At 34.0% G+C, this 25,875-nt stretch overlaps 3 protein-coding genes across 7 annotated transcripts in view; 1 reads left to right on the top strand and 2 right to left on the bottom strand.

Annotated features, from left to right (window-relative positions):
* Positions 1-927: 927 nt before the first annotated feature.
* Positions 928-2,122, top strand: LOC135123176 (atypical chemokine receptor 3-like). The gene is made up of 2 exons (XM_064047670.1): positions 928-1,195; positions 1,241-2,122. The coding sequence occupies exons 1-2, from the start codon at positions 938-940 to the stop codon at positions 2,120-2,122; spliced, it is 1,140 nt and encodes a 379-aa protein (XP_063903740.1). The 5' UTR covers positions 928-937.
* Positions 2,123-3,036: 914 nt separating this feature from the next.
* Positions 3,037-25,875, bottom strand: part of LOC135123295 (uncharacterized) — a 29,437-nt gene continuing 6,598 nt past the window's right edge. The window contains exons 4-8 of one of the 5 annotated variants that reach the window (XM_064047819.1): positions 21,484-25,852; positions 21,156-21,430; positions 21,007-21,101; positions 20,882-20,947; positions 3,037-3,604 (exon numbers count right to left, since the gene is read on the bottom strand). The gene's annotated coding sequence lies outside the window, so the exon portion shown is untranslated. Of the gene's footprint in view, positions 3,605-20,314; positions 20,555-20,640; positions 20,828-20,881; positions 20,948-21,006; positions 21,102-21,155; positions 25,853-25,875 lie in introns of those variants that run through there. The other 4 variants (XM_064047821.1, XR_010279593.1, XM_064047820.1 and 1 more) reach the window with 4 other exon arrangements.
* LOC135123300 (uncharacterized) lies at positions 7,792-13,633 on the bottom strand. Its single transcript, XM_064047827.1, has 2 exons — positions 13,566-13,633; positions 7,792-10,826 (listed from the first exon to the last, which is right to left on the bottom strand). Exons 1-2 carry the CDS (start codon positions 13,578-13,580, stop codon positions 8,649-8,651), a joined length of 2,193 nt encoding a protein of 730 aa, XP_063903897.1. The 5' UTR covers positions 13,581-13,633; the 3' UTR covers positions 7,792-8,648.

Genomic DNA, 25,875 nt, shown 5'->3' on the forward strand with positions numbered 1-25,875 from the left:
GTGCCGGAGGTGATTTGGTTATCAGTAGTCGTAAAAAATTTATTAGGTGCATAATGCGAAACATTACCAACACTTGACGCGATTATCTATCTAATAAATAAATTTAGAGTGTCAAACGACTGATAATAGCAGTACTTCTGGGTAAGCACTGGCGACAAACAAAGGATGGAACACGACGCGACATATCTGATAACAGATGGTAATGTGACGGTTCGATGGTTAGATTGGTGGTTGTGACGCACATTTCGGGTTTAGACAGACGAAAAATTTCGAATTTAGGTTTCGAATTTTGAAACGGCTGTAGATGTATTTTGTTTTTGTTTCGTTTAATATGTTTATTTTTATTGTAATATACAGGGTTATGATAAAGTAATTCATAAAATTCATATTTTTTTATAAAGCTTATTTTTCTACATATTGATCCAGATATGCATGGGGCACTATCACATTATTAGGAATAGAAGGATGCAATTTAAGACTCTTTAAATTTAACAAGTTTTTACAGAATTCTATCTAAAGACTCTACTTTTAACGCATGGTCACTCCAGACGAAATATAAACAAGTGTGCTTTCGTAACATGGTATGGGTAATTAAAGTATAATACATTAATGAATTCAGAAAAACAAGGTCCACAAATATCTGAAAAAAAAAATAGAGTTAGGTGTTACTGTTAATGGTATTATCTATCTATTATATTTGTTTTAATGTATAATCCAGCAGTCTTGCATTTCTAATTTTGTGTTTGATAATAATGTACATGTACAAGCCACGTCTATCTCTATTATCACTAATATCTGAACAATGCAAAACCGTCCATAACAAATTACCGTTTCCAATATTTACATGCTGATTAAAAAAGTTACATGAACCTATATTAAAGAACTTCCATCTATCTCTAATTCATCACACGCACTAAAACCCTCAGTTTTGGTCCCAATGCAACGTACATTGAGCAACGTTAGCGACCCGTTCAAACTAGACCCAAACACCAGAAGAACATTCTTGTGGATCTTCATACCTCTGACAACGTTTTCAGTAATTGCTAACAGCGCAACCGTCTACTCAATTAGCAAAAGAAACTACAGAACATTCCAAAAAACATGCATCATATCCTTGGCCTTGTCGGACCTTTTGAGTACCGCAGCCGTCGCCACCCTCAACATGGTATATTTCACTCAAGAAAATATAACTTGGGTAAGTACGTTCACTTCAGTTCTACTCTTGGTAACGATGTTTTAGCCCCTAGCAGGATTCCTTTGCAAGTTTCTCCCCATGTGTCAAATGCTTGGAATCCTAGCGAGTTCTGTAGCCCTGACGATCATCGCTATCGACAGGTACAGGAACGTGGTGTACGCTTTGAGTAAGAGGTGGAACCCTCGAGTCTACATCTGCCTGGTGGTCGTAGTAGCGATTTGGTCAGCTTGTATTGGAATCTCGTATCCGGTGCTGAGTTTCTACGAATGCGTCGAGTGGCCTCAACTAGACGACTTCGTCTGCGTCATGTTCAAGCCGGAGCGCTTCAGAACCTACATCGTCGCGATGACCGTGATCACGTTCCTTCCTCTCTTTTGCGTCTTCCTCTGGTCGTACTACAGCATCGCGTTTATCGTTTGGAAGCACCGCAAACCTATATCGTCGATCTTCAACAAGAAGACCCTCCAAGAACCATCGTCATCCGCCAGCAAATCTTCTCCAGTTATGAAGAACCTCAACAAACCGAAAACCCAAGAAGACATCAGAGTGGGGCGGAAAATTCGCACTTTTAAGATTATCATTGCGCTGATGGTGGTTTTTATCGTGTGTCGACTGCCGTATTTTACTATACAGATTATGAAGTATTCGGAGACTCCTTTTCGAGACCAGGAAGAATTCTGGAATTTTATTTTTGCGTTCATGGCTCTGCATATTGTCAACTGTTGCTTGAATCCTTTGCTTTACACTTTTTTGAACGTGACGATGCAGGTGTGGCATAAAATTGAGAATTTTGTTTTGGAGGTTTGTTGCTTTTGTTGTTCGGGGAGAGAGTTTGAAAGTTTCGAGAAGGAGAATCCTTTTGTTATCGAGGATTATGGGAAGAAGAGGAGTTCGAAAGTGAGATTTACAGATGAAGAGAAATATTAAATAAACGAGTTTGATGTGAGGAACTGTTGTGTTATTTAATAAAATGCTTAAAAACAAGTAGAGATCGGATTGTATTGTGTCTCAGCATATTTTTTTAGTAGTATTACGAGCAATAATGATAGCCGTTGATATAATAATGCTAGAAAACATGTTGTATGCACTACTTTTTTAATGAGGCTACTGTCACGAAACTCTTAAGATACATTTTTCTTGCACCGAAAAGTAGGTACTAGGTTGGTACTTCCCACACTCAAAATGTCTGTCTCTTTAATTTATAACTTAATATCACTTAGGTTATTTAACAATACCGGTTTATTTCATATTAAAATACCTTATACACGGATGTAATTAATAAAAAATGTATGTTTTCTTAACACATTGTTTGCCGGTAAGCAAGGATACCATAAATAAAAGATTAACCATCGGTTTGAGAGGATAATTCTCATCACGTCCATAGTGGTCGATCTCTAAGTATAGGTGTTAAGCAAACGCACCTGTTTTGCTGGTTGCCTATCTCCAGAAAATGTGTCTTGGAGACAAGATCTATCTATTAGGTGACGTCGGACACTTTTTTCGTTTCGTTCATGGTACAAGTTAAATTCCATTACCAATCGTTGTCCAAAAACGATATTCAAAACTTGACTATTTTTTAGTTTTAGTTATTAGGTAAATTTAATCCCTAAAGCAAAAACAGCGAATTTTGAAACATACTTAGTATGATTTTCTACTCCCACATTCTTTATTAAGTAGTACTTTTACAGCTTTTTTCTTTCGGTAAAAAAGCAGATTACAACATGTCAGGTTTTATATGAGTGTTCAATTAATCAGTTTTATTGTTAAGATCGAAACTTGGTCCGTTTAGTAAATTAATCTGCAATAATTAATTAATAGTTGAACAAGATAAAACAAGAGTGTAATTATAATAAATTTAATAAACATGGAAGTCCAGTTGTTACTAAAATAAGAGAAAAACAAATATGTTTCGAACATGTTTTTTAACATAATTCTACCACTAAGTTAAGATATATACAGTTTTTACATTTTAACTAGGACACTTTTGTTTACATATTTGACTTTCTTCTGGACTAGACTGATTATTATAGACTCCAGATTTTACAAACTATTATTAATAAAAATAACAATTTGGTAAGAAAGAGTAAAATACATATTTTTTTTAATTTGAACATAAAAAATATGCCTGCGTTTCGAAGACGATTCCAACGCGGAAGCCAAGTAGAAAAATCATTTATTATTTTGGTGATCCTTCCCAACTTCTTCATCAGAAAATTTGTCCAGACCAAGCCTCAAACATTATGTTGTGCGCTTCTCACGTCAAAATCAAAAAACATTTGTCATGCTTTTCGAAGACGATTGTGATTCTTTCCAAATCTTCATCAGAAATTCGTCTAGACCAAACCCCAAATCTTACGATGTGCAGTTGCCACGGTCCAAAAATACATCAAAAAACATTTGTAGATGTTGCTGAAATTTCATTTTTTTAATAGATTGTTGAATTCTTCTTCTAACACTTACGTTTTAGAATGATTCCATTTCGTCGGAAGAAAAAATATTCGTCCAAACTCCGTCGAGAAGATGTTTCTTCTTTTTTGGTTGACTCTAAGATTAAAATACCTTCATAAGAGGCAGGGCGGTCTCCCAAAGTCATGAGGACATGACTGAATGTTTCTGAACTCTGTGAGAAATGTCGCTGATTGCTTAAAATCGGGTCGCTAATTGCTAAGGCTCCTAAGTACTTGGGCAGTTTCGGGTAATTTGTCTGTCACTGAAAAAGTGTACATATATAATGAAATGATACAAAAATAGACTCACTATTATTATTAGTATTTAAAAAATGCGAGCACAAAGTACCTTCAAAAACATTAAGCAAAAATAATGGCAGATTTTACTTACACAGAGTAAAGAATCATCGAACCATTGTCCCATTTTGGTAGTTTTAGCCTTGTATTCGAACTACAATCCTTACATCAATTTATCGAATTTTGATATTTGTGGGAATTTTCTATTTATGTTGAGACCTTCGTTATTTCGCAGCAATGTGTTGGATTTCGTAATATACTTAGAAAAGTAGATTATATAACTAAACTGAACTATTTCTTTGGAACTAATAATAATTTAAGCTGTCCTGGAAGAAAGCGTTCTGAAAATTGAATTTTAATTTATTTTGTTTTCACAACAGACAACGTACCTAAAATTATTTCCATTTCTTAGTAGTGGTATTGTCACTTCCTTGTTTTCAATAATTTTCTTACAAATCGATTCAGTTAATTTGTAGATAATACTAAACGGTACCATGCATCGCGTTGTTTTTATTCAATAATAGAGAAAACACAATAATTATTATGTATATTTTTTACGAAAATTTTGTTTTGTTGGTGATTGTAAGCAACATTAATAACTTTTCCATGTTTTTTGTTTAAAATTAAAAATTAAGGTGCACTTAAATTTAACATTTATAGCTACAGAGATGATAATCGATTACAATTTTTTATTGGAGTTACAAATTAGGGAATATTTTGTAATCACTCGTGAACAGAAGACCAAGCAAACGTGATGAAGTCATGTAGAAGAATTTTCAATAAGTAATTTCATTTTTATTGGTCAGATAACGTGGTAACTTGTAATCAAAGATACTGGAATGAGTAAATATATTTGTATGGGTAGAACATACGTTTGAGTCGTTTGATATCACCCAAATATTTAAATTAGGGCTATTTGCTTTCAAAATAAAACATATACCTATTATTGTTTCCGGATAACAATTATTTAATTAAAAACTTCGGCATTAACTGCAATTTTTCTACAAATTCCTTGGGATGTAACTAGGTTAGTTTATTGGACACTGTTTTTCATACCTCGTCCAGTTTAATGAGAAAAACAAGTGACATTCTGCTTACTACATTACAATGCATCTGCACAGTTTGGGGAAGTTTTTCTCTTACGATTCTTTGTAAAGGAATGATGCCCGGTTTGAGTGCCGGCTCTTATTAAACATTCTACAATTTTTGCGTGACCTGCTGCGGAAGCTAGGCAAAGTGGTGTTCGACCGTCATTCAGTGCGCGATTGATTTCGGCGCCGACTGTGGCCAAGTATTCAACAATTTTTTCATGACCCTTAAAGGAAGCTATGTGAAGAGGTGTCCAGCCGTCATTGTCAGCGCGATTGATTTCGGCGCCGACTGTTGCCAAGTATTCGACAACTTTTTCGTGACCCATTGTAGAAGCTATGTAAAGCGCTGTCCAACCGTCTTTATCAGCGCGATTGATTTCGGCGCCGACTGTCGCCAACAATTCGACAATTTTTTCGTGACCATTGAAAGAAGCCGTGTAAAGTGGTGTCCAGCCGACATTATCAGCGCGATTGATTTCGGCGCCGACTGTCGCCAAGTATTCGACAACTTTTTCGTGACCTTCGTGTGAAGCTATGAAAAGTGGTGTTTGACCGTCATTATCAGCGCGATTGATTTCGGCGCCGACTGTCGCCAAGTATTCGACAACTTTTTCGTGACCTTCTTGTGAAGCTATGAAAAGTGGTGCTTGACCGTAATTATCAGCACGATTGATTTCGGAGCCGACTGTCGCCAAGTATTCGACAACTTTTTCGTGACCCTCTTGTGAAGCTATGAAAAGTGGTGTCACACCGTCATTCTCAGCGCGATTGATTTCGGCGCCGACTGTCGCCAAGTATTCGACAACTTTTTCGTGACCATTGAAAGAAGCCGTGTAAAGTGGTGTCCAGCCGACATTATCAGCGCGATTGATTTCGGCGCCGACTGTCGCCAAGTATTCGACAACTTTTTCGTGACCTTCGTGTGAAGCTATGCAAAGTGGTGTTTGACCGTCATTATCAGCGCGATTGATTTCGGCGCCGACTGTCGCCAAGTATTCGACAACTTTTTCGTGACCTTCTTGTGAAGCTATGAAAAGTGGTGTTTGACCGTCATTATCAGCGCGATTGATTTCGGCGCCGACTGTCGCCAAGTATTCGACAACTTTTTCATGACCCTTAAAGGAAGCTTTGTGGAGAGGTGTCCAGCCGTTATTATTAGCGCGATTGATTTCGGCGCCGACTGTCGCCAAGTATTCGACGACTTTTTCGTGACCCATTGTAGAAGCTATGTAAAGCGCTGTCCAACCGTTTTCATCAGCGCGATTGATTTCGGCGCCGACTGTCGTCAAGTATTCGACAACTTTTTCATGACCATTAAAGGAAGCTTTGTGAAGAGGTCTCCAGCCGTTATTATTAGCGCGATTGATTTCGGCGCCGACTGTCGCCAAGTATTCGACGACTTTTTCGTGACCTTGTTGTGAAGCTATGAAAAGTGGTGTTTGACCGTCATTATCAGCGCGATTGATTTCGGCGCCGACTGTCGCCAAGTATTCGACAACTTTTTCATGACCCTTAAAGGAAGCTGTGTGAAGAGGTGTCCAGCCGTTATTATTAGCGCGATTGATTTCGGCGCCGACTGTCGCCAAGTATTCGACAACTTTTTCGTGACCTTCATGTGAAGCTATGAAAAGTGGTGTTTGACCGTCTTTATCAGCGCGATTGATTTCGGCGCCGACTGTCGCCAAGTATTCGACAACTTTTTCATGGCCCTTAAAGGAAGCTGTGTGAAGAGGTGTCCAGCCGTTATTATTAGCGCGATTGATTTCGGCGCCGACTGTCGCCAAGTATTCGACAACTTTTTCGTGACCTTCATGTGAAGCTATGAAAAGTGGTGTTGGAACGTCATTATCAGCGCGATTGATTTCGGCGCCGACTGTCGCCAAGTATTCGACAACTTTTTCATAACCCTTAAAGGAAGCTTTGTGAAGAGGTGTCCAGCCGTTATTATTAGCGCGATTGATTTCGGCGCCGACTGTCGCCAAGTATTCGACGACTTTTTCGTGACCCATTGTAGAAGCTATGTAAAGCGCTGTCCAACCGTATTCATCAGCGCGATTGATTTCGGCGCCGACTGTCGCCAAGTATTCGACAACTTTTTCGTGGCCATTGAAAGAAGCTGTGTGAAGAGGTGTCCAGACGTTATTATTAGCGCGATTGATTTCGGCGCCGAGTGTCGCCAAGTATTCGACGACTTTTTCGTGACCATTTTGAGAAGCGATGTAAAGCGGTGCTTCATTGAATTTATTAACACAATTGATATCGACACCTGATTTTACAAAATACTCAACGATTTTTAAATTACCGTTTTCGCAGGCCAGTCCGAGAGGTGTTTGAGCATTTTTTGCAGTAACAATTTCCACTTCACTCAAAAAATGATTCAACTCTTCAACTGTAAGGAGTTTACACACGTTGTCGTAACCCAGTAAAGCAGAATAATATATAACATTAATTATGTCATCACGAGATTGTCTCAATTCAAATTTTTTTGTTTGAAGTAATTGTATTTGTGCTCCTAGGCTCTCACTTTTTCGGGCATAAGCCAAAGGAGTCGCATCTAACAACATATCACGTTCGCCACCCTCATTCGTACTTTGCAAATACGTTATCGTGTCAAAGTATATTTCGTTCTCCGCTTTTTTATTGAAATTGCTATTTTCGTGCACAATACACTTGTCCTTTACATGCGTTACTTTTACACGCGGATGTCTTTGCCCCCATGACGAAATCAAATGTAAAACACTTCGTCCACCTTTATCTTTACAATTCAAAATTTCGTCGTCGTACGTTTTAAGTAACTCGTAACGTTTATACAATACAGCAATGTGAGCTTTTGAGTTTTTAGCCAACAACATGTCAAAAAAGAATCGAACGTTGTTATACCTTGCGTCAAACAACAAGTCCGCAATTGTGTCTTTAAAATTATTAATATTTTTTGAAAAGTTTCTAGCAACTAGATACTCTGCGAAGGAACTGTGCACAAAACGTGGAACATCATTTTGAAAGTCATTTACAAGACACAGAGGGGCATAATTTCGTAAAAGTTTTTGTACACATTTTTCGTAATCAATATTCAGTCGCTGCGTAATTTCTTCTTCAAATATTACTCTAAAGGACACACGTTCGTAATATTCTGCAGCCTTTCGTTTTTTTTCACAGACTATAACTTCCATTTGGGGATTTCCTAAATCGTATCCAATTTTGTCTTTGTAAAAGTTATTAAATTTTTCCTGAATAAAATATTCGTAAAGGTCAGTCAAGACGAATGTGTTATCGAAAAGTTTCAAATATTTTTCGTTATTTTCACGGAACAGTTCGGTAAGCATGAATATTTGGAGAGGGATACCTAGTATATCTATGTGTCCTACAATCGCAAAAGATGATTTGATTTTTTCGAGCGTTACGTCAATGCTGGTTTCTGAATTAAAAGATTTTAGACGTTTTCTGATATATTTTTCTTGTTCGTGTTCATTAAATTGATTTATACCAAGTGACAACAAATTGAATTTATTTTCTAGAGTTGATTTTAAATGTCGTCTGCTTGTAACCCACTGACGGAACCCTTTTGTTGAAAGATGGAGAATTATATTTAAAGCGGCATATAAATTGTCATTTAAGATTTCATCGAGTGCGTCCCACACGTAAATTACGATGTTTTTCTTTATACATTTCGTAAAACAATAGGTCTAGTTTTTTGAGCGACTCATATTTTTTATTTATGATGAATTTTACAAATAAATCTGAACAATTATTATCTGTTTTAGAGAAATTGGGTTTGTGAAAAAATAAATTAACGTCCTTGGGAGTAATCAAAACCGTCCAGTATTCGCAAGAACATGTATTTTTTAAGCTTTTCACCAACTCGGTTTTACCCATTCCTGGATCTGCAGTTATAAGATTGATGTTATAATCTAACCGAGAAGACCACAAGGCATTTTCTTCGGTAGGATATGCGTCAGGCAATTTGTACGCCTCTAGATTACTAACATCACCTCTGCTACAAAGCCATTCTAAATTTCCGTCACTCAAAATTTTAAAATAATGAAACTGTTTTGTTGTTTTGTGCTCGTTATAAATTTGTTGAAGTTCAGAATCATTATAGTGTCTAGTACCAACGTAAACTTTGTTATTAAAACTTGATTTATCAAACATAAATTCATATTTGTTGTCGTGAAGATTAGAATTTAGCTCAATTTTTTTCCTGTTACCTACGTAATTTATGTTATTAAAGTTAGGTTCATTAACGTTAAAGTCATTATTTTTAAAATTTTCGCCATTCGGATTTTTTTTCAGTAAGAAGTTATTAATGTCAATTACTTCACATTTATCGAGTTTGCTTTTAAGTTTGTTTATATTATTGGCAGAATTTAAAATAATAATTGTGTTTTGGTGAACTTTTTCTAAATATGTATTATCAATGACATTTCGCGAAATATAGCGTTCTATATAAGCTTCGGCTAGTGTTTCTTTTGTTCCTCCAACGCAACATGTACCGTTCAGCATTTCGACGAGGATATCAGTTGAAACATTTTTGAAAAAATCTTCATCACTGCCAAAAGATGTTACAAGATCAAGTTCGCCCTTTCCCTGAATCGAAATGGTAAAATTTTGCATTACATTTTTGTGAATTTCGGGCTTCAAACTCAAGTCTGACAGATTTTGGAACACGGAATAGTTTTTCACCCATTCCTCATCTTTAGTTCCTCCAACCAAAACGAATTTTTTGTCGGGACACAGCTGTATTATATTTTTCATCTTTTCCCATGCACGTAAAATTAATGGACATTCGTCCATTAACCACAACAGTTGAGTGAACGCTTTGGGATCTACGGTATCGATGTCGGTGTCTTTAATATGTGCGAGAGTAGGTAGATATCTCCTTCTAACTTTATTTAATTCCTTAAAGTCAACAGTTTTTTCCTGTCCGACATCACCCCACATTTGCTTAACCGTTTCGACTGATTCCTCTTCAATCAGTGTGACACCAAAGAAGGAAATCGCTTCCCGAAAAATTTTCATTTTCTCATTAACTGGACCGAAAGAAAGAGACTCAGTATGAGAGGACAGCAGATGCAGCGCAAGCACAAGCTGTGCCCACTTTTTATCTATCTTTTCTTTCTTCCCATCTTCGACGTTCCACGCAGCCACTGTTCTGAGGAATTTACCGAATGTTTCGTTATCCGAACAATATGTTGTCTTGAATTTGTTAGCGGTTATTGTTTTCAGAGTATCACAATTTTCTTGGTCGGTATAGAGAAAAAACTTGCGAAAAAATTCCTGATATTCTTGAATTCTGGGAAAATTCTCCACTGTCGATTGATCATCTACTGTTTCAAACTGATAAACGTGACTAATATTTTCTGAAATCTCTGAGCTAACTTCTCTTTTAATAAGCTTGACGTAAAATCCTTCGTCCTCAAGTTGGAAGGTTGCGTTTTCGGGTGGGTTAAACGCCCGATTTGTAAACAAAATCAATTCATCCGGCTTTTTCTTAATTTGTTGGTAACTTTTAAAATATTTTGTAATACTAAAATCTCCTTTTGCGGTTCGCAGATTTTCTAGAGAGAGTACTTTCCTCTCGGTGTGTTTTAACTGCACCGCTTTAACCTGAATGTCGTTTCCCTTATCCGATGCAAGTTTAATGACCAAATCATCAAACGCCCCAAAATCAATATCATTTGATGAAATATGGAACGTTTTTACTGTGGAGTCGTTTAATAGTCTTAGCACAACATTGGCGAGTACCACATCTTCATAGTCTCTACCCTTGTCCGTTGTACCGGGTCTTTTTTTAAAAGTCTAGAAAGGAATAGACGAACAATTGTTTTGAAAAGGAACTATTCAGTAATTATTTTGTTTGCATGATCAAAAAATTATGTAATAGTCCCTCCGTCCAGAAATAAGTGTCCGATTTCGATGTTTTTCTTGTCCAAAAATAAGTGTCCAATTTCATTCAATAAATTAATCTCAATAAAAACATCATTACACATTTTATTCAAACTTAGCAACAAATAATATTCATTCTAAATTACTTAAACTGAACTAACGATGTCTTGTACATGTTGATAAAGGGCGAAGTCAACATTTACAGAAATGGGAAGCCTACCAAATCTTTGTAAATGGTATTTTTTCATATGACGCAATTTATAGTTGTTACCTCCATTTACTTTCATAATTTCTACCATACATTGGTGGTGAGAAAGGAAAACCTTGTTCAAAATATCGGAGTTCAATTCAGAACACACGTTTTGAACAGCATGGATTAATGCATCTTATTTGGACTTACATTGGGTCTTCTAAAATCGTTGAAAATTCCTGATTTTTGATCACGAACTTTATTTTCCAAGAGAAATTACAGAACTTTGTCCCTGTTGCCAAAAATTTCACCCGTCTAAAGTGTTTCCAAAATCACGGTCAACTTTTAAAAACAATGCCTACTTGTCTTAATTTTTGTAAAAAATCAAACTCGGAGACGTATTTCTGGACGGAGGAAGTAGCAATTTTACTTCCCGAACGTAAGCGAATGCTTTGAAATTTGCAGATGTTTTAAAGTTACCATAGGTATGGTAAATTTTTGTTCAAAATGTATTTGCTCATCCCCCTAAAAAATTGATGACGCCACCACAAAATTTTGCTGAAAAAATGCGCAAGCTATGATGCGTCTATACTTGTGATTCATCACTGCATAAATATTTTTCAGATTTGCTTATACGGAGTGTCTCAAAAAAATTAATGACTGAGTCGATTTATTTTATTGATTAAATCAAGAATTGCAAAACTGAATACTTTGAAATCTTGCAGACGTTTTGAAGTAATTGTAAGCATGGTAACTTTTTAATCAAAACGTATCTGTTTATCAACCCCAAAAAATTGATGGCTTCATCTCAAAATTTTGCCGAATAGATCCTTTCGAAAATGTGCACAATATGATCAGCCTGTACTTGTAATTTATCAGTGAATTCATATTTTTTAGATTTGCTTATACGCGGTGACTTAAAAAAAAATCAATGAGTCAATTTATTTTATTGACTCCATTTTCCCGAAAAATTTTGGGAATACAACACTATTATTTTTAGTATTACACTGCACTAATCCAAGTTGATATATGTGTTCTTATAAAAATGTTGATGAAGTCATCACAAAATTGTGTAAAGGAAAAACTCATCTCGAAAATGCTGGGTTTGGTTCACTGTACTTCAGGAGCGAGGGAAATTCTGTTGAAACAACTTTCGACCATTTTTTTTTTGTATTTTAATTTATACCTAACAATATCTCTGCCATCAATCTATAATAATTTTTATTGTATGTGGAAGAATAATTGTCTATTTTCAAGACGTTAAAGAGAATCTTTATCTACGATTTTGTGAATTTTGTTATTTGAAACGTTTTACTGAATTTATTTATATCACTTTATAAAATATATCTATCATTTTATAAATATTTGAAAATACATGTTTAAATTAATTTAATCGTCAAACAAATATACCAACTTGATCAGAACGAAAGCAAACCTTGTGGGTTTTTGAGATAAATCAAAACTAACTAAAACATCCTTATCTTGTTACGTTTCCGCTCCCGGCTGGGAGTTTTTTTCAAACTTAAATATCATGACGTGATTATAACGAGAAAAACTCTATACGATTAGAGGCTTCATCTTGCGTCATTTATTTAAACGATGAGACTTTGTTAAATAAATGACGCAAGATGAAGTCTCGAATCGTATAGAGTTTTCTTCTTTTACTTTTGTTGTTTAAGACATGTGAAATATAATATTTAAGTTTGAAGAAGACTTGAAACGTAAAAGATAAAGAATGGCTTAATTAGTTTTCATTAAAAATACCACCAGAAGGTTAACTTTCAATTTGATTAGATTAACAGAAAGGGTCACAAAAAAATAAAAAACCAAGTAAATCAACCTCCCCATGCTGATGTAATCTCAGTCTTCGAGTACAATTTCAGATTGTTCCGCTATTTTTAAAATTATGGGAGCCTTTTCGTTAATAGACCAGTTTATCAGAAAAACTTGCTAGTGTGATAGTTGGCAAGCGGCAAAAAATATCGACTTCGACGTATTGTTGGCTATATTATACAGAACTTTAAAGTTTTAACATATAAATTTGTGAATATTAATTTAGTGAATAAAATTTATAAAACTTGATTGTTTTTTTCACTCTGTACAACAGACCGAGGACAGCTGTGAATATGGCCTAAAGTAAAAAAATACCCAAAAAAATTGTACGTATTTGTTGATTTAGAAGTTTTAGAAAAATATAAAAATGTGAATCTTAATTTAGTGAATAAAATTTATAACTCTTGATTGTTTCTTTTACTCTCCACAACAAATCGGGGACAACTGTTAATATCATGGCTTAAAATAAGTAAAGTGAAAGAAAAAAAAAAAAATCACAAAATCGGTATACACAAAAAAAAATAGTATTCGTTGATGTAGAATTTTAACAATGCACTTAAATAAAAATCACTGCACTGTTAGCAACCAAGTTCTATATACCTATATGTATAAATAAAAAAAACACTCACCTCAGTTTTCTCCATTTTTCAAATTTAAGTCACCAACAGAAGCCAGATTTTTCACTACACGACTGTTTTTACACGAGGAAGAGAAAAACATCCTTTTATATATGTGCGGTAACAAATTCGTTATTTGTTTTTGATAAGATAATAAGTAAACAAATTTTTAGAATCAGGTAACATATTTTCAATTACTTATCTCAAACCGAAATATTAAATAAATATGATCACTACAAATTGGAAATTCCGTTCTGATTTTGTAGTTCTGGAGCTTCTTCAAATACTCAAATTCTGTACACATCCTCTTAATATAAAATTTTACAACTTTGAAATTTTTCAAAAAATTGTCAAAATCGTACTCGAGTTTAAAATATCCATAATACTAAATAGTAACTTAAAATATTCGCATCTGATTCTTATCTTGGTGGTTGGCTGTTCGTTGTTGCCATTATTAAATAGTACAAGTGTGTGGTACCACCCGGAGTTCTCGGCTGCTCGGCTCTCGTCGGGTGTTCGGTACCACCCCCAAATTTATTCATCACCGCCCTCCTGGACGAACGGGTGGCGGACCAGAGTCACCAACAACCCGTCAACGGGCACGCGTCGCAAAAATACATAAATGTTTCATTATCAAGTATATATATTGACATGTACATAATAATCAATAAATCGTTGTTAAAGGTGCACGTCGTTCCACAATTAATAATCACTACAGTTTCCACAACAAGTGTATTTTCGTAAGATAATGCGTCCGAATCGTAGACAGTGGCGGAATCTAGGTGGAAACTGATTAAAGTATCATACGTTGATCGTTGATGTTTTCAGAAAAACAAGCTCTATACAAATTCTTGAAAATATATAGGTATGTAGTCTCTTCAGTATTGTGAATAAAAGAAATAAATCTCTCTGACTGTGTAAATTATTACCTAAATCTAAATTTGTTAATCAACCGCATTTTAGCGCTCCAAATTTTGGGTTTATGTATATATATATATATATATATATATATATATATATAGATAGATTAAAAGTGGATTTTCCCTATTTACATTTTTTTTAAATCAGAACTATATACACACATGTAGGTAGTACTAAATAAATAAATACACACCTTTAAAATCCATTCGACATATTTGGTTAACTAAATATTTATACGAAATCGTTAAATTGAGGTACACTTTAAACAAAGATAAGTAATTAAATTAAAAAAGAAGACATTTTCTTTAGTTTCGAATCAGTTGTCTTGGAGGTTATTCAAAGATTAAAATTCTGTACGACGTCATTTTAACATGCAATTTTCTATTGCTTTTTGCTTTTAAATTGTTATCAAAATCGTACTCGAAAGTAAAATTATAGATGAACATGAATTTCTGTTTAACAATAAACTTGACATAAAATACAGACTTGTTTCGTTCCAAAATCTAGAACGATGGTACCATGTACCATGGTGTTTTTGTACCAACTATATCAAAATGGTTCCAGTTATTAAAGTAAAAAAATAAACACAAAAACCAAACCGACGAAGGGTGGTCTGACTGCCACGACGAACAAGCGACAAACTCTATCTGGAGGTTATTTTGAAAAATATTCGGCAGGCTAGAGGGTGGTCTATGCGGAGTGTGCTTAACGATTGGCAAACAATAAACATATGGTTCGAAAATATGCGAAAACGCAAAAATATAGAATACAACATCTCAGATAATTCCAAAATGAAAGCTGATCATTGCATTAATTTTAAAAGAAATTAGAAAAATCTCCATTGGTTGTTGAAAATCTACATCATCCTCCTCTATGTATAAAAATTAACAAGATTTCCTTTCGTTCTCCTCGAGCTTTTCAAATGAATAGTTTGGATAACAACTTCATCTTTACAAAGGCGAATTTTTATCTACTTTAACAGCAACATTTTACTATCGATTGGGGATTTATAAAGGATATTGACAATGTGGAAGAAACATGTTCCAAACTTTATGACTTCATCACCGTAATAACCTTCCTTGGTTTACCAGTGACGTCATTCAATCTATTTGCTTAAAAAAATATGCTTTCAAAAAATATAAAAAGAGCGGTTCTTCACAAACCTATGACTTATTTAAACTTTTTTCTTCCAACTCTAAAATATTTATTAATACTGTTTATCCAAGTTAATTTTTTGCCTGATTTAGAAGAATCCATCTGTTGATTCTTACATTTAGAATTTCGGGCTTGGCGTTTTATTTAAAATAAAAAAAAAAACATTCAGAGTTCCGGGCTTTATGATTTATAGAGATAATGAGTTTAATGAAATTGTTGAATTTTCAATAGTGTTTTTATTGCTTCTAAACCTATGGAGTATTTTCAGGTTTCTTCAAATTCTAGTGTTAATATTTCTATTCCACCGTGTCAAATTTTTATTGAAGATGTTCTATTTTTTATCCCACAGACAGTTTAATAGGATAAATGCATTGTAATTATAACAAGTCTCCTAATAGTAACTATTACAAAAAAAATACAATTAAGAAATATTATGTGATACAACATGAATAAATATATTTAATTAAGACAGTATAATTGTTTTGCAATTTCGCCTAAATGTTGTTACATTATTTTCAAATACAGGGTGTTTAAAACCTAAGTTTAAACAATATTTTTTTAAATTTCAACTTCCTCTTTACGCAAGCAATAATGAGGTCAAGAAAACGACGAGCTTGCAGAACGCGGAAACGCCGGTATTGCAAGCACCAGCATTATGAAGGGCTGACCCATGGTAGAAGGAGACATGGTATAGGCATACGCATCGGGTGTGACGTCAAGTGGGGTGAAATTAGCGCGAAATTTAAAATACATTCTTTAAATTGCAAAAATTTATTTGTGATTATTCAGTTGTTGCAGTCGTATGTCTGATCTGATCACAGAATTTAGATTTGTGGAGAGAACTGAGCATAAATACATACGTCAAAAACCTCTTTTGAACACTCAAGAGATAAGAGCAAATTGGTATTTGCATTTGCTCATGTCCCACATTTATCGAAATTGATACGAAACCACATTTTTGGACCGTTCAACTTTCAATAATTATATTTTTATCATTATTAATTTCATTAACTTTCGTTACCCGACAACTAATTAACGTATTGGACAGAGCAATGAGCAATGACAACTCAAGCTGAAATTCCCTAGACTTCCCTAGCGAAGCTCACAAGAGTCACAAGGTCGTTGATGCCACCTAACGTCACAAATGGATGCGCAGACGATTTTTAAATTGGTACATCGAATGCCTATACCATGTCTCCTTCTACCATGGGCTGACCATCGCAACAGCAGCATCGTCAGCTTTACGAAGACAGCGGCACCAGAACAATAGAAAACACCAGAAACTGGGACGCCATATATTTTCATATTCAATATTACTTACTGTTAGTTCACTGCTTTAGTTTAATAATTATATATAAAAATTTCGCCAAAACTTTTTTATAAATCGATCCTTCGACGCATGGAACGGTTTACCTTCTTCCGCAGTCACTGCACAGACTCTATCGTCTTTTAAGAGAGAAATTGACACAATTATTTTTCAATGTTAAACAAAAATCTATCTATCTATTTATTTTATATACATATATCACCCGACAATAGGCTCTTATAACGTTGGGCCCATACAAATTAATTTTTCTTGCCTAACTTTTATTGCTAAATAACAATAATAATAATATTAATAATTTTGACAAATCCTATGTAATGTCTTACACAAATAAAAATTCACAGATATTATACAATTACACGTTAAGTAACATTTTAGTGTCTCGGGTTGATTGATACTTTTAAAGATCTTGGTGTTGCCTTTGATTCGAGACTCACTTTTCACAATCATATTAATGCAGTCACTTTAGAAACTTTCAAATCTCTTGGCTTTGTTATACGATTTGGTTATCATCTAACCGATATAAATTGTCTTCGTATCCTATATTTCGCCTACGTGCGTTCTAAACTTGAATACACAAGTGTCGTCTGGTTTCCTTTTCAAAAAACCTATAATGATTCTTTGGCAAAGATTCAACGGAAATTTTTAAAGTATCTAATGTTTAGGGCTGATGGCAACTACCCCCCTAGATAATTTCCACTTACGGGTTAAGGCAGCTTTAAACTTCCTAAAAAAGTTTATTGCATTTGACATTGCTTGTTCTTAATAATAATAATAATAATAATTAGTGCCCCCCTAGGGCATTAAGAATAGTTGGCATTGTAACGTCAACCGAACACGCTATTAGCTTTGTGAATGTTATGCAACCAACATGGCCGGTTTTAGTTGGGTGCACAACTAATGTTTACTGTAAAATCGAGAATTGGTTAATTTTGCAAATTAATCTGCATTAATTCATTCAGTAAAGCTAAACATGAGTATATAGATAAATTATTGCCGAAACGTTAACTCTTTAAAAAAAAAGAAACTAAGTAAATTACGTGCTTAAGTCATTTATAAGAACAAGTATTACGGAAAAAAATTGGTCTAAAGAGTTTAGACAGTACTTCCCTCGCTGTCGGAAACTTGACGACTGCATGCCTATTGTGTTTTTTTTCTCATTACATTTTTGTAGTGGGAATTTAAAAAAAAATTGCGATGACGTCATCAACATTTTTGCAAGGACACGTATATCAGTTGGGATAGATGTAGTGTAATACTAAGAATAAAATTATTATATTCTCAAATTTTCGGGAAAATGAATTGGGTCGTTTGAATATTGATTTGTAATAATCAATAAAATAACGAAACAATTTACTCACGTATACCTACGTATCAGAGGCAACTGAAAATCGTGTATGTATAAACATTGTTAATTTAAGATGACAGGCGTAACAGCATACGTGAGAGCCAAACACAGAAACTGTAAACAAAACGACCGTCGGTTTTATTGCTTCGACTTCCGCTTATTATATAAAACATTGGGTTTTATTTTAATTCTTGACGGTGAAATTCACAATTGGTTGATTATAAACATGTCTATTTCACATTCGCGGAATCAAATGAACGCATAAAACAAATGCAGGTCTGTAATGTTAAAGTCGATGTAAATAAGCGTGCTACCCTTATGTTTCAACCGAGTTTTTCCTTTAACAAATTTTGTGTCTACCAAATTGGGTTGGTTGGGGTGTAATACTAATAATAAGTGTTGCCTTTAATTTAATCAATAAAATAAATTGACTTCATTAGTTTTTTTGAACCACCTCTTAAGAAAATCTAAAAAATATGAATGGAATGATAAATCACAAGTACAAACTCATCATATTTTTTGCATTTTAGATAGGATTTATTCAGCAAAATTTAAGGGTGACGTCATCAATTTTTTTAGGAGGGATGAACAAATACATTTTGAACAAAAGTTTACCATGCTTATAATAACTTTAAAATATTCCCAAGATTTCAAAGCATTCGGTTTTGTAATTCCTGATTAAATCGATAAAATAAATTCACGCCTTCATTAATTTTTTTGAGTCACCCTGCATATGCAAATCCAAAAATATGAATGGAATGATAAATCACAAGTACAGACTCATCATATTTTGTACATTTTAGATACGATTTATTCGGAAAACTTTTGAGCTGACGTCATCAGTTTTTTGTAGAAGATAACCAAATATATTTTGACTAAAAATTTATTGTGCTCTTTATAACCTTAAAACATCTGCAAGATTTCAAAGCATTCGGTTTTGTAGTTCCTGATTAAATCAATAAAATAAATTTACGCATTCATTAATTTTTTTGAGTCACTCTGTATATGCAAATCCAAAAAATATGAATGGAGTGATAAATGACAAGTACAGGCTCATCATATTTTGTACATTTTAGATATGATTTATTCGGCAAACTTTCGAGCTGACGTCATCAAGTTTTTGGAGGGGATAAGCAAATATATTTTGACTAAACATTTATTATGCTCTTTATGACCTTAAAACATCTGCAAGATTTCAGAGCATTCGGTTTTGTAGTTCCTGATTAAATCAATAAAATATATTTACGCATTCATTAATTTTTTTGAGTCACCCTGTATATGCAAATCCAAAAAAAATTAATGGAGTGATAGTTCACAAGTACAGACTCATCATATTTTGTACATTTTAGATATGATTTATTCCACAAACTTTTGAGCTGACGTCATCAAGTTTTTGGAGGGGATAAGCAAATATTTTTTGACTAAAGATTTATGATGCTCTTTATACCCTTAAAACATCTGCAACATTTCAAAGCATTCTGGTTAGCAGATTAAAAATTAAATTTCAAAATGTTGTTTTATAATTTTGATTTTTTTTCCAAAAATCTGGACGTTTCGGGTGAAAAGTCGATTCAGAGTTGTAAACTACATGTGTAGGACTATGTTATTTTATACAATTGAAAACCCATTTACTATGTACAATTTTGAAGTGACGTCATCGCATTAGTGGTGGGGATGATTAGACAAATTTTGGTTAGCGTTTTACCATGTACATGATATTCTTAATATAAGTACAAAATTTCACAACAATCGGTCGTGTACTTTCGGAGATTATCTGTTTAATAAAAATCCGTGACAACAGACGGACAGACGGACAGACGGACAGACGGACGGACAGACGGACAGACGGACAGACGGACAGACGGACAGACAGACGGAAATGGGAGACCTATTTCTTCGTCTTCTAGGGGTCATGAAAGATCGAGAAAACGTAAAAGTAGAGAGTCGGCCGACGGACTCGATTACAATACTTCCTTTGCTTACGCTCGGGAAGTAAAAATTAAACTACATATATTAATTTAAAAATTATTTATTACAATTTAGAATGAAAGTAAGGTACAACTAAAATCACAAAAACTGCACGTATATCTAAATTAGTTGTGTTTTGATGATGTTTTTTAATATAAATAAATCACTAAATTAAAATATAGGAGTATATTTTATACATATACGTAGAGCACTTTTGTTAACATGTTTAATTTACTTCTGGAATGGACTGATGGAGCGTTTCGACTCTTGGTTTTCCTTCGATTCCTGTAAACATAGTCTCATTAATAAAGACCAAAATTATTATTTTTGAATTTTACGTATAGCATAGTTTTTGAATATAAAAATTATACCTGTGACAATTTCTGAAAAAAACCGTAGTCTTCTTCAAACTTCTCGAAGATGATTCTTTCGGAGAAAGATCGGTCTTATTTTGGTGATGCTTTCCAACTGTTCATCAGAAAATTAGTCTAGACGAAGCCCCAAATATTAGGTTGTGCAGTTGTCACGGTCCAAAAATACATCAAAAAATATCAGTTGCTGAAATTTCATTTCTTTCTTAATAAATTGTTGAACTCTTCTTTTAAAATTTACCTTTTAGAATTATTCCATTTCTTCGGAAGAAAGATAATCGTCCAAGCTCCGTTGAGACCATGTTTCCTGAAATAGTTGATCAGTTACTCTGAGTATTGCATTTGTTGATTCTAAGGTGAAAATACCTTCATGAGACAGTGTCATAGATTTTACAGAATTCAAAAGAAGGCGGTCTATATCTTCGTAGGTTTCCCAAAGATGACGACATGATAAGTTTAATCTGCAAAGTTTAGATATAATGAAATGGTACAAATATACTGGCTATTATTATTACGAGTAGTATTTGAAAAATGGAAGCACAATGGAAAACATAGAAAATATTGTTTCGTTTTAGTCGAATCACAATCCTTACATCAATTTATCGAATCATCAGGTCTTGTCCTCTTGATATTTGTAAGAGTTTTGTCAAAAATTTCGACATCAAAATTTATTGGAATGCTAAAACCCAAGTGTGAATTGTGGGAGTCTTTGATTTATGTTGTTATCTTCGTTATTTCGCATCACTGTGTTGCATTTCGTTATGGGACTTATTTTAAGAAAGAAGGGGTCCTGCAAAATGATATTCTAATTTATTTTGTTTTCACAACATATAACAAATTTACCTAAACATATTTCCATTTCTTAATTGACGTATTGTCATTTCATTGTTTTCAATTTTCTTACAAATCGATTCAGCAAATTTGTAAGTAATACTAAACGGTACCATGTAGAGAAAACACAATTATTATGTTTGGTTTTTACAAAAATTTTCTTTATCAGTTATTGTAAATGACATTAATAACTTTTTCATGTGTTATTTTTTAACATGTGTCGTTACAGTGTTTTGCAGCTGCACTTATTGGAGTCACAAATTAGGAAATATTTTGTAATGACTAATGACTCATCACCAGAGGACTAGCCAGACGTGATGAAGTGACGTAGAAGAATTTTCAACAAATAAGTATAACGTTTTGTTTTACAATTAACCCCGCAACTTATAATCAAGGATTCTGGAATGGGTGAATACATTTGTCCGGATAGAAGATACGTTTGATATATCACAAATATATATAATCGTGCTATTCTGTAGATTAATGGTATTGAAAGAGGAATTCATTAATGTGGCTAATGGTTTGGGTACCACAAGGTTGTCTTGTAAAACATTATAAAGTGGTATGCCATCTAAACCTGGGACAGTGTTGCTTTTTGTTTTAGTTATATATATGATAAAACAATGTTTTCAGTAAATTTGGCATTACAAAGTTGGTTTTCAATGCTTGTTCTGAATATGGGTAAGTCTTCCATTGGTTCACGATGCGTTGGTATTTGCCAAAAGCTCGACTACCTCGAAATCGGAGTTACATAAGTTACCGTTTGATTTTTTGAGTAAGGGAATGCGTACTTTTGATGGAATAGTTGTTCTAACATACTTGTAAAATTTTTTATGGTAGTTGCTGTTTATTATATTCTTTTCGTAATTTTACCTAAATTGTCTGATTTTTTCTGACTGTCTTCGAGTGTTGTCTATAGCGAAGAAAATTGTCCGGTGTTAGATTTATCAAATACGATTTGCATATTTCTTTGTAATACTATATGATCGGATGTTCCAATATTGGGTATATACTTGATTTCTCTGAATAGTTGAGGATTGGTTGTCAAAATTAGATCTAGAAGCGTGTAAATTGACTGACTAAAGTAAGTTTGCAGTTTCTAGGATGTTGAGAAAATCCTCAAACAAAGTGTTCCTATCAGGAAAAGGCTAATACAGTAGTAGGGTAGTTAAAGTCTTCAAATATAATAATTAGGTGATTGTACCGTTGTGATGAAGCGAGATGTTGGTGATTTTGAAGCCTTTGAAGCCAATCTGATTATTATAAATGCTTCATCCTCCTCCTGTTTAATTTAAGCGGTCACATCGATAGGTATAGTTACGAATAGAAATAAGAGAATCGGGAATTTTACAGAAAAATATGTTTCAGTGATAAGCATAAAGGTTAGTTGCAATAATAATAATAATAATAATTTTATTGTCCAACAGGTTACCCTAATGACAGAACAAATCCAAATAATTACTTACATGAATAACCAACAGAAAAATTATAACAATAACAAAAACATAATACCAAGTATAAACTAATTTGAATAAAATATATCAGCTACATATCTATCTGCACATCGACACATTGTAGTAATTGGCGTCGATTAGTTCGGGCGGTGGAGATATGAAAGGTGTTAACATATCGCGATGCTGGCCGAGGGACATTAAATCTACTAGTCTGTGATAATAAATATGGGCAATCAATTTTGTTGTGAATAAGCTTGCACAAGAAGTTAACCGCATGCAGATCCTTTCGAACCATCAAAGAGGACATCTTGTGTCGTTGGAGAAAACTTTCCATCTCAGTACCTCTGTCCGGATAATTACCATCAATTTTGAACGAAAGGAATTTTAAAAATTTCCTGTGCACTTTATCAAGAAGCATGTGCTGACACATATATATGGCATACCATATTAGTGAGGCGTATTCTAATTTCGAAAGAACATATGCAAAGAAGAGGGATTTAATTACGTCAATGTTGTTGAAAAATTTTCAAGTTCTCATGACAAACCCCAACCATTTATTTGCAGTATTGCAAATGTTGGTAAGATGAATATCAAAAGTCAAGCAGCTATTAAAACCTAGGTCTTTGATCGATGTTTTTCGTTCTAACGGTGTACCTTCTATTGAATAAGAAAAATCAACGATATTAAGTTTCCGACAATATGAAATGTAGCAACATTTACTAATATTAATAATAAGTCTATTTTGATTGTACCATTCCACGATTTTCATAAGTTCACGTTGTAAAAACTCAGCATCATAAAGACTTGAGATTTTAGAATCAATTTTCAGATCATCAGCATAAGCTAAAATACTGCAATTTAAATATTCCAAAAGGTCATTGATAAATAGACTGAAGAGGAGAGGCCCAAGGTTAGAGCCTTGTGGGACTCCAGACCTTGACAAAAAACGAAAAGACGTAAAACCATTGTAAAATACATAGTTGTTACGGTTTATTAAGTAAGATTCCATCAGTTTGAGAAGGGGATAGTTAAATCCAAAGTTATTAAGTTTGCCTAACAGAATGTCGTGAGGAAGAACATCAAAAGCTCTGGAAAAGTCAGTATATATTACGTCTATTTGTTCTCGTCTATCAAGTGCAACACTTAGATCTTGAACAAGCACTGCAAGGTTTGTAGATGTAGATCTATCAGTTCTGAATCCATGCTGTCCTAAACTGATATGCGAACGAGTATTATTGTAAATGCAACTATATAATGCCTGTTCAAAAACTTTGGCAAATTTGCTTAGAATGGAAATAGGACGATAGTTCGCTAGTAAAGATGGATCACCCTTTTTAAAAATAGGACTGATTCTTGCAATTTTCCAAAGGTCCGGGAATGTACTTGTTTTAAGTGCCTTGTTAATTATGATGGATAAAGGTTGGATAAGTGCATATCTACAGTCACGTATCAAAAAACTAGGGACTAAGTCATCACCACATGTTTGTTTGTTGGATAAATTTGACATGATCAGAATTAAATCCTCTATGCTGACGGAAGACATTGAGAAAGAATTTGAAGAAATAGAAGTAGACTCTATGTGCGTAGAGTTGTTAACAGTAAATACATTGGCAAAGGTAGCAGCAAATGCATCCACAATATCCTGAGGTTCCGAAAATATATTTCCATTATTGTCTCTTAACTGACCCGGTATTCTAGAAGTGCCATTTTTCAAATGTATAAAGCTCCATAAATATGAAGGATCAGATTTGATATTGCTCTGGACATGATTTAGATACAGTTGGTAGGCATTATCCATTTGTTTTTTAACAATAGCTCTTAATCGTTTGAGTTCGATATAGAATTTAGAATCTTTAAATTTAATCCATTTACTCCCGTAACAGTCTTTTGTTTTTATATTCTGCTTAATCTCAGAAGTAAGCCAAGGTGGAAATTTCGAAGAGCTAGAGGTTACACGTGGAACAGATGTATCAAATAACTTATAAAGACAAGAATAAAAACCCTCAAGAGCAATATTTACATCTTCCTGACTTTCTAAAAAAGACCAATCCGCGTTGTTGATGTCATGATATAATTTTAAAAAGTTGGCCTTGCGAAAGTTATAGCGAAGTTTTTTTGCTAACGGAAACTTAGAAGTGATACTAGGCATAGCAAAATTAAAGTTTAGATGGAGAATCCAACTAATACTCCACCTCCTCTAGAGGGACGAACCAATGAAAATTTTCTATCACAACGAATGACACTATAATAAGAAGGAAATATTTCAGAAGTGAGAATGGAATCATGTAACCAAGTTTCACTAATTGCGATAATGTCAAAAGACAGATCGCAACAACTGACGTAAAAAGAATGAGATTTGGAAGGAAGTCCACGAACATTTTGGTAATACAGACTTAGTGTTGAATACCTGCTGGACTGATCTAGTTTTCCGACAAGTTTGCAATAGTAGTAGGTATGCCATTACGATATTGAATTTTCAGATTTTTTTCACCCTGAGCCAAACGATTGTCAAGTGCTGCCCTTAGCGATTTATATGCATTAATTTGCATAGGAGTACGATCCATTGAGATGTTAATGTGAGACCATTTACCCATTGATTTTAAAGTTTTAAAGTTTTTGATCATACTTGAAACATCTTCAGGACTGGACAATGTAACTTAAATAGGACGCGCTCTGTTGACATTTGTTGCATCAAATTTACCAAGATGAACCGGTGGAACAATTGGCAAGTTAAGTTTTGATTCAGATGTAAAATCATTGACAAGAGAACAATCAACAACATTTTGTTCTTGTTTTGAGATACCGTTAGATGAACAACAACAAGGAATTCATCAAATTTAGCAAACAAAGAGTTTAGATTTGTGTAGAAAAATGGTAAATTTAGAAGCAAAATTTCGGCTATTACTTTTATGCGATGGTTGCAGTACCTCTGAAATTTTTAATCGTAGGA

The sequence above is a fragment of the Zophobas morio genome, unplaced genomic scaffold (genome assembly GCF_036711695.1).
Source record: "Zophobas morio isolate AGI-343-1 ecotype UQ-CSIRO unplaced genomic scaffold, CSIRO_AGI_Zmor_V1 ptg000006l, whole genome shotgun sequence".
Taxonomy (NCBI): Eukaryota; Metazoa; Arthropoda; class Insecta; order Coleoptera; family Tenebrionidae; genus Zophobas; species Zophobas morio.